The sequence below is a fragment of the Suillus discolor genome, assembly GCF_016758755.1.
Source record: "Suillus discolor strain FC423 chromosome Unknown F5147scaffold_101, whole genome shotgun sequence".
Lineage (NCBI taxonomy): Eukaryota > Fungi > Basidiomycota > Agaricomycetes > Boletales > Suillaceae > Suillus > Suillus discolor.
The window spans coordinates 141,044-149,611 of record NW_024541348.1 but is presented as its reverse complement, the minus strand read 5'-3'; the positions used below and the strand labels follow the sequence as shown (position 1 = coordinate 149,611).

General features: G+C 49.4%; 5 protein-coding genes across 5 annotated transcripts; 3 read left to right on the top strand and 2 right to left on the bottom strand.

Annotated features, from left to right (window-relative positions):
* Positions 1-145: 145 nt before the first annotated feature.
* Positions 146-1,282, bottom strand: F5147DRAFT_764391 (uncharacterized protein; the record flags this gene model as incomplete). Its single annotated transcript, XM_041440701.1, has 3 exons — positions 146-382; positions 528-816; positions 1,057-1,282. 3 exons carry the CDS (start codon positions 1,280-1,282, stop codon positions 286-288), a joined length of 612 nt encoding a protein of 203 aa, XP_041286341.1. The 3' UTR covers positions 146-285.
* Positions 1,283-1,884: 602 nt separating this feature from the next.
* On the top strand, positions 1,885-2,660 carry F5147DRAFT_658105 (uncharacterized protein; the record flags this gene model as incomplete). Its single annotated transcript, XM_041434382.1, has 3 exons — positions 1,885-1,992; positions 2,045-2,292; positions 2,318-2,660. The coding sequence occupies 3 exons, from the start codon at positions 1,885-1,887 to the stop codon at positions 2,658-2,660; spliced, it is 699 nt and encodes a 232-aa protein (XP_041286340.1).
* Positions 2,661-4,301: 1,641 nt separating this feature from the next.
* Positions 4,302-4,991, top strand: F5147DRAFT_658104 (uncharacterized protein; the record flags this gene model as incomplete). Its single annotated transcript, XM_041434381.1, has 2 exons — positions 4,302-4,770; positions 4,795-4,991. 2 exons carry the CDS (start codon positions 4,302-4,304, stop codon positions 4,989-4,991), a joined length of 666 nt encoding a protein of 221 aa, XP_041286339.1.
* A 64-nt stretch (positions 4,992-5,055) lies between these two features.
* F5147DRAFT_787122 (uncharacterized protein) lies at positions 5,056-5,702 on the top strand (the record flags this gene model as incomplete). The annotated part of the gene is made up of 2 exons (XM_041442952.1): positions 5,056-5,431; positions 5,481-5,702. 2 exons carry the CDS (start codon positions 5,056-5,058, stop codon positions 5,606-5,608), a joined length of 504 nt encoding a protein of 167 aa, XP_041286338.1. The 3' UTR covers positions 5,609-5,702.
* A 426-nt stretch (positions 5,703-6,128) lies between these two features.
* F5147DRAFT_724492 (uncharacterized protein) lies at positions 6,129-8,042 on the bottom strand (the record flags this gene model as incomplete). Its single annotated transcript, XM_041439053.1, has 4 exons — positions 6,129-6,877; positions 6,931-7,535; positions 7,587-7,931; positions 8,003-8,042. 4 exons carry the CDS (start codon positions 8,040-8,042, stop codon positions 6,419-6,421), a joined length of 1,449 nt encoding a protein of 482 aa, XP_041286337.1. The 3' UTR covers positions 6,129-6,418.
* Between the last annotated feature and the right edge of the window lie 526 nt (positions 8,043-8,568).

Genomic DNA, 8,568 nt, shown 5'->3' with positions numbered 1-8,568 from the left:
GACCGGCCTGCTCCACCAATCAAGCAACTTCGAGGATCACGCTTGCGCTTACGCCTTCGTTCCTTTATTTGCTAGACTCAAAGCTCAAAACTATTATTTAGACATGTCTCGTACCGGTATCATACAGGTGCAAACCCAAGGACACATCAAAGACACTGCAAGGCATTGCCAAGCGTGATCATATGGATCTTGTTTGCAATCGTATTAGCAAGATCTATTCCTTAAGTGGCACATTTAGCGGGCGATCAGTAAACACATCATTTGCATGACGGCAGTCCTGCCACTCTAGCTTTGCTCGTACGTGGCATGTGGCACTATGGGAGATTGGATAACAATGTGGCTGTCGGGTTTGATAAGAACACCGAGGACATACCAGCACCACCTGATATATTCGAGCGTGGACCGATCAATCAGCGCCATAATGCCATGGATGCCCGAGCCAGTTGCACGAAAATGAATAGTGGAATACAGCAATTATATCTAGACTGTGATGATATCAGCAACGAGCCTGACTTTGGCTCACACACGACTCAGGGATAACGACAGGGCAATACTGCTCAAGCGGATGCAGATACAATCCCATCATCAGCGTCCTATGCACTATGGTTCCCAGATCTTGGTAAGTTTTGGGTCTCGGCTGCACCACTGCTGCCGATCCAGGAACGCTGATCGGGACAAATTTGCATACAGGAGGCCTAGGAGGGCTCCAATGGCTGTCCATCGACTGCCACGGCGGCTGACTCTTCAACTGGTCTAGAAGGTTGGCTTTGCAAGTACCACGGGGTGGAAGGGCCAGGCAATGGGGAAAGTAAGTCACTAAATATGGCAATGGATAACACAAACTTTTGCTGTTTCGTGGCGTGGGGTAGAATCTTCCCTGACAGCCTGCTCAAATGCAGTTATTGAAGGTGCGGTACTCTGTGGCACTATTGTGCGTTTTGTTGGTGAAACGCTTGCGCCACGTTGGTAAGGTGACTCAACCCGACGTCTTTCAGTTGGGATCTCAGGCAACGGGGTGTCACCGAGATCATCGTCGGTACTGTGGGAAAAGCCCACCACAGCACGCTTTAGTGAGGGCCTTTGCTGGCGTGACATCCTGTGTTTTGGCTTTCATGGCGGACTTGTATGGAGACTTCTGTGGCGGGGTAGAAGGGCGAGTACGGTGTTTCGAAGGCGTCCCAGGAGAATTCATTTCTTGTAGCTGAGATTTGATGCGGCCGGCGACTATATCACATTCCTTTTCGAGGGCCTTTATGACAGATTTGAACGCAGGTAGAGCCATGGTTTTGACAAAGTGGTTTTTCTTGCACCCCTTGAACAAAATAACGCGAGTAAGGGATATTAAAAAGATATATCATGCAGACCTTCATGATCTGACATATCCAGTAAGATACGGTACAAGTCACCATACTGGCTTGATGACGGGTACGAAATACATCAACCTTGAGGATACTGCCTTCTGCTTCGCACATTGCAACCGAGGCTTTTTGTGACACTTCGTTATTATCCGGTCTATGAACAATTATCAGATGCCAAACAATAGTAATGGGGAAACAGTGCACCTTCTGATGGACGCCGCGTCTTGTTCTTCCACCGTGGCGTGCACCTTTTTGATGGAAGCAGCACTTGAAACACACACTATATATGCTCCGGAGAAACATATGAGAAAGCACAGCCTCAGGTGATTCTCCGACTTGCAAAAGCCAAGACTGGGCCTGACTCTGCGTTTCTCGTCGCTCATCCAAGTGCACTTCCAGGCATCCGATTCTGCGTGTACCTCGCGTCCATCAGAAGGTGCACTGTTTCCCCATTACTATTGTTTGGCATCTGATAATTGTTCATAGACCGGATAATAACGAAGTGTCACAAAAAGCCTCGGTTGCAATGTGCGAAGCAGAAGGCAGTATCCTCAAGGTTGATGTATTTCGTACCCGTCATCAAGCCAGTATGGTGACTTGTACCGTATCTTACTGGATATGTCAGATCATGAAGGTCTGCATGATATATCTTTTTAATATCCCTTACTCGCGTTATTTTGTTCAAGGGGTGCAAGAAAAACCACTTTGTCAAAACCATGGCTCTACCTGCGTTCAAATCTGTCATAAAGGCCCTCGAAAAGGAATGTGATATAGTCGCCGGCCGCATCAAATCTCAGCTACAAGAAATGAATTCTCCTGGGACGCCTTCGAAACACCGTACTCGCCCTTCTACCCCGCCACAGAAGTCTCCATACAAGTCCGCCATGAAAGCCAAAACACAGGATGTCACGCCAGCAAAGGCCCTCACTAAAGCGTGCTGTGGTGGGCTTTTCCCACAGTACCGACGATGATCTCGGTGACACCCCGTTGCCTGAGATCCCAACTGAAAGACGTCGGGTTGAGTCACCTTACCAACGTGGCGCAAGCGTTTCACCAACAAAACGCACAATAGTGCCACAGAGTACCGCACCTTCAATAACTGCATTTGAGCAGGCTGTCAGGGAAGATTCTACCCCACGCCACGAACAGCAAAAGTTTGTGTTATCCATTGCCATATTTAGTGACTTACTTTCCCCATTGCCTGGCCCTTCCACCCCGTGGTACTTGCAAAGCCAACCTTCTAGACCAGTTGAAGAGTCAGCCGCCGTGGCAGTCGATGGACAGCCATTGGAGCCCTCCTAGGCCTCCTGTATGCAAATTTGTCCGATCAGCGTTCCTGGATCGGCAGCAGTGGTGCAGCCGAGACCCAAAACTTACCAAGATCTGGGAACCATAGTGCATAGGACGCTGATGATGGGATTGTATCTGCATCCGCTTGAGCAGTATTGCCCTGTCGTTATCCCCTGAGTCGTGTGTGAGCCAAAGTCAGGCTCGTTGCTGATATCATCACAGTCTAGATCATAATTGCTGTATTCCACTATTCATTTTCGTGCAACTGGCTCGGGCATCCATGGCATTATGGCGCTGATTGATCGGTCCACGCTCGAATATATCAGGTGGTGCTGGTATGTCCTCGGTGTTCTTATCAAACCCGACAGCCACAGTTGTTATCCAATCTCCCATAGTGCCACATGCCACGTACGAGCAAAGCTAGAGGTGGCAGGACTGCCGTCATGCAAATGATGTGTTTACCTGATCGCCCGCTAAATGTGCCACTTAAGGAATAGATCTTGCTAATACTATTGCAAAACAAGATCCATATGATCACGCTTGGCAATGCCTTGCAGTGTCTTTGATGTGTCCTTGGGGTTTGCACCTGTAGGTGATACCGGTACGAGACATGTCTAAATAATAGTTTTGAGCTTTGAGTCTAGCAAATAAAGGAACGAAGGCGTAAGCGCAAGCGTGATCCTCGAAGTTGCTTGATTGGTGGAGCAGGCCGGTCACACCGTGACGAGGGTGATTCCATGTGGAGCGTCGAAAAATTCCACACTTCTGATACACAGCAAAGGAAATCATTCAAGCTCAGTTGACAGAGAGGAAACCTAGCGGGAGCAGGAAGTAACTGGGCCTGCAGACAGGCTTGTCAAGTGCATGAGAGACGCGGGAAGTATCTGGCCAGACTCGGAGTCGTTAATTAACTAGTCTCCGGAATATGTTCGACGCGGAAGTGCGGCCCTGCTGACGAGGTGGTGGTGGTGGCTGCTGTTTGAATACCTTGTCCTGCTGGTGGCATTTCCACGATTACGCTACAGAGCAACATTAAACAAAGAATGAATATTGAACCTAGAAAAGCACGCATGTTTACCTCATGTTTTGCAGGCGTATATAATGAGCTCTAGGAATGGGGTGCGTGGCCCTCGGGAGAGAAGATCCTGTTACGGGGGCTTTCCTCGTCACATGGTGAGGTGGTGCGAGCGAGTGCTGGAATAGTTAGGTCTCCACATCCGAATATTTGCGCTGGACGAGAAATTGCCTAGGAGACGCTACCGGGAATGACCTTTGGTCCACACTGATACTGCTTTGTTCATGACCATTGAGCGGCATCCCTGCGGCGCAATGAAGCTTTGGTACTATCAATGTGGCGGACATACCTGTGAACCATTGAATCGACAATGCCTGTATTTCGAACACGCATACTTGGGTACTACCATCAAGGTGTGCTGTCACGGTGATATTGAATATCACCATCACCAACATCTGCCAGTGGAATCACCCAGCGCGTGGCTTAGTCAACAATGACCGTATCTGAACGTTGAACAATCCACAATGTAGCAATTTAATTGCCTTTGACGACAATATGTATATTTTTATGCTCAGACATAAATGCAAAACCCGACTGACTTGCCAGTTGTGGCTCCTCGCACTTAAAGTCCAACCGTCATGGAGGTCATTGACATCCCTTCTTCCCCCGAACTACTTCCTACGACATCCAGAGTAACTCGTAATCAAAGTCAGCAGCCTCGGTCGCAAAAGCGAAGGATACTACCGCGACCGCCACCAGTACCAAGTCTATGGGCTGAAGAAATCATCGAAATAACAGACTCTGATAGTGAACCCGAATATAAACCGATGTCCCCGGAAAAGAGGCGCTCAGTCAAAACACATGCAGTACCAGGTCCTTCGAACTTGCCGGTTATCGGGGCGCCTCTTGATGGCTTGCTTGAGGGTGCAGCTATTCCGGCTGCCGGATCATCTCAGAAACATCTTCGCAAAGACAGAATCGCTTCCGCTCCGCTGTTTTATTCAGATGATGAGGATGCAGAGCTACAACAACGGAGCTCAAGCGCTCATGATCGACCGATGATTACTTTGGCACTGCCCAAAGTTCTGAAACGTTTGGCCGTCTCTGGTGCGATAGTTGTTTGAACTCTAGCACAAAAAGGTCGGCCAGAGGATGGTCTTCCCGTGTCTCATCGACTACACAATCCCAGCATGGATGGAGGAGATTGCCTCTCAGCAGAACCTCAAACTTTCACGCCAAATATCTCATTGTCATGGCAGACACTCGCGCCAACATCCTACTCGCTTACACCCGCGATGAGCACCAGTTCTCACATTGACAAGTATTGACGTGTTCCCGAGTCCGTCGGTTGAACCAATCTTTGTTGAAATCGAATCTGCATCCCCAATAACCATGGCCGCCATCATTGGAGGAACTGTGGCAGGAGTCGCGCTTCTAGCTCTCCTACTAACCTGTATCATAGTGCGATTAACTCGCACAGGACAAAGATCATCTGTGACCCCTTTCAATCTTTCCTCAACTGCACAGCGCAACATCGCCGTTCCGAGTCCTCTGAGCGGTAGAGGCACATTCATCATCCACCCTGAACATTTCGATTCTTGTACCACACAGAATTCTAGGGATGGATCTCCGTCTACCCCGTCCCGTGTCGATCCCATACCATTTCAGTTATTCAATGATAGTAGCACCTCTCCGTCCACTGTTGCAAGGCGCCGACGGTTCTACGAGCTAGAAAAGCTGCATCCGTCTTGTGCCCATTCTCCAGATGGTTATTGCCATGATAATGGAGATAATCGGGCTGAACACATAGTTGCAAGTGATTGTTCCCGAGAGCCAAGCGAAGAGCTACCAGCTTACCCTCGTTCGATGGCTTCTTCGAGAAGCAGAAATGCAGATCATGATCATGATGTCCTTCCTAGCTCTCATCCTTCCTTATAAACACTAGACACTCTCATGGACACTTTCGCAATGCATTGGTCGTCAGGATCATGAACGATGTAGCATTATCTTGTATCCTTGTCGTCGGACTAGTCTTCCCCTTCGTAGTAAATCACTGGTGTGTTTATTAGCATGTCTATTTATACGCTCATCGGTCCTCCCTCCCGAGAAAAATAATCGCAAGGAATGTACTGACGTATGTATATGTGCGTCATGCACGGACATTGAAATATTGACTAGTGGTCGTGTTCGCATTGCCTTGGTTAGACCGCGCCTAGTAGATGATGCGTGGCGCCCGCACATATCTTTGCAAGACGATCACGCGCTACCTATCAAAAACCTGTGTTGAAAATCTTGAAACGTTAAGTTAAGCACCGCCCAGCCTTCCTCACCACGTGTAGCTAATTGTCATGCTCCGAAGAATCATTGAAATGACATGCGAAGGTGGCACCGATCTGGGGCACAGCAAGACTGATACGGACCGGCGCCATAGATAAAACTTGCTAGTCGGCTCAGTCCAGATCACGTTTTGACGTTTTCCGCCCCAGAACGAGGCGGAACAGGGTATCATAATATTGCTCGTTTACAAGCATACAAGACAATAGAGACCGTGACGATATGGATACAAGGGGTGGATGCGCAATCCAATCTGACACAGCAAGTGATAAAGCTACAAGTCAACGATACCGTGCAAACCAAGGATATATATAGAAACAGGGCAAGGAAGAGGGGGAAACTCCGAGGCTAGTAAAATAAATAGCTATACATACAATGATAGATCGTGTAGATGGAGACGGGGATAGTGATATGCACCAAGCTAAGACAAGCAGTACGAGTTATAGTCGAAACCCATCATGGTAGGTCCGTGGGTATCAATGACGCCAAGTGGTGGGAACAAACCCTCGATGCCAGTTGAGTAGCCGGAGAATTGTGGCTCTATGATCTGCTGCTCACCGGACCCCTGCAAGCAGTCCAGGTCCTTGATAGGAATAGTGTACTGCTGTGACATGTCTGGCCAGTGATCGAATAGGGCAACTGCATGCTGTGGCTGGGGTGCAGCAACGGGCAACGACATGTCAGAGTGTGCAGGGGAGCCAGTGTATGGGGACGAAGTCTGAGAGTTGCTGTACTCTGCCGACACCCAGGCGGAGGGGTCATGAGGGTTGAAATTCAAGGCATTGATGTCTAATGACAGATCATGAAGTGGGTCCAATGGAGCAATGCCGAAGTCCTGAGGAGCATGAGGAGGGAAAGTAGAGATCATCTCATTGAAGCTCTGAATTGTCACGTCAGCGTCGATCTGGAGGATGAAAAAATGGTAATACGTACGAATGCACCATCTGACTGCGCGGTTTGGCTAGAAAAGTTCGAGTTGAAGAATGATGGCTCAAACAAGCTCGTGTTTGCCTCTGGAAGGGGAGACTCATCGCGCTGCCAGGAGGCAGGTGGGGCGACGCCCCAATGACGGGGGATAGTCGGTTGGGCACTCGAAGCTCTGCGCTGACCGAGGATATAGCGAGCAGAGTGGGAGGTTTTTCCAACAGGAGTTCCAGGACGCGAGCCTGCGAAGAAAGGTAGAGTTGGGATGGTAATGCCTGCAGCACCAAACCGCGAATCCGGAAGGGGCACGGAAGAGGGTCGCCTGAGAAGATAGGCAGGCGTAGGAGCATGTACCTTGTTTTCGTCGAGCTTGCGGATAGCAGCGGCGAGCTGGTCGCCCTTCATTCCGTCAAGGAGGAGTTGAGCAACCTCTTCGCAGCGGCGTTCATCTTCAGCTGTGGGTGTGGCCTTTTCTTTTTTCTTTTCCTTATTCTTGTTGTGGACTGGGCGAAAACGGTACTCAGGATACCGTGCCTTGTGTTCAGCTTTGGCATGCTTGGCCTTGATCTCCCATACACGCTTCTCCTCGAGAGGAAGCGCTCTCCAGCAATTGCCTGGGTACGACATGAGAATCACATGAGACTATCTGGGTAATTAAAACCTACCGATGATCTTGGAGAGCGAACCGTGATGAGTCTCGATGGACCCTGGAACGTGCTTCTGACGGACAAAGTCCGCACGGAACAACACAAACGCGTTCGGGGGACGTGGTATGTAACCTAGCGACCGGCGCTTGCCAGGAGGTACACGTCTCCTGGTGGTCGTTGGGGGAAGCTCTGAAGGAGGGAAGAGCTGCGTCGTGGGCGACAAAGGTTCTGGTGTTGGTGAGGACAGGGACTCGTCAGTCTCGTTAAACGTCACTGGAGTGACATTGGGTGCAAACGTAACCGATCGTGGCGAAGGAGTCGTGTTGATACCATAGATGCCTGCCTTTATTGGGTGAAGAGCCGCTATTGATCGTTATCATGAACTAACCAGCTTGAGCGATAAGGATGAAAGGAAAATGTTATCCGTGGAATACCGTGTGCTAGAATGGTCTTGCAGCAGCGAAGATTGTGCATCTTGCTGCCTCGGTTACTCCTTTGACCGTATCATTAATTCATTGCCGACTTTTCACCCTCCAGCAGCTTGCGACTAATATTCTAAGTTCAAAAAAAAAAAATTCTAAGTCAGAAAGGGTGGGCCACCCTAGGTTGGCACGCTATCAGGTGCGCACCTAGTACTATGGCAGTCTTGTGGATGCACCATGCATGGAAAAGTCCGGTAAATAGGGTGAGGGGGTGACGTTTGCAGGGGCGCGTCCGACGCACCAAATATGTAGAACGTTGATATTAAGAGTGAACTGAGGCCTACCATCAGGTAGGTTGTTGTAGATCGCGTTGTCCTTCGTCGACAGCTCCTTGAAAAACAGCTTCGCAAGGTCAGATATCCGTAGCTTCTCATCCTCTAGACACTTGGCCATCTCGCCTAGCTGACCTTTCACTTTGATCATCCCGTTGAGGATCAAGTGCGTGAGCACCATCAGCGTGTTCTTCTTTACGACAAGATCACCGTCACAAAGGCCTTTATATGATTCATGACTGTTCT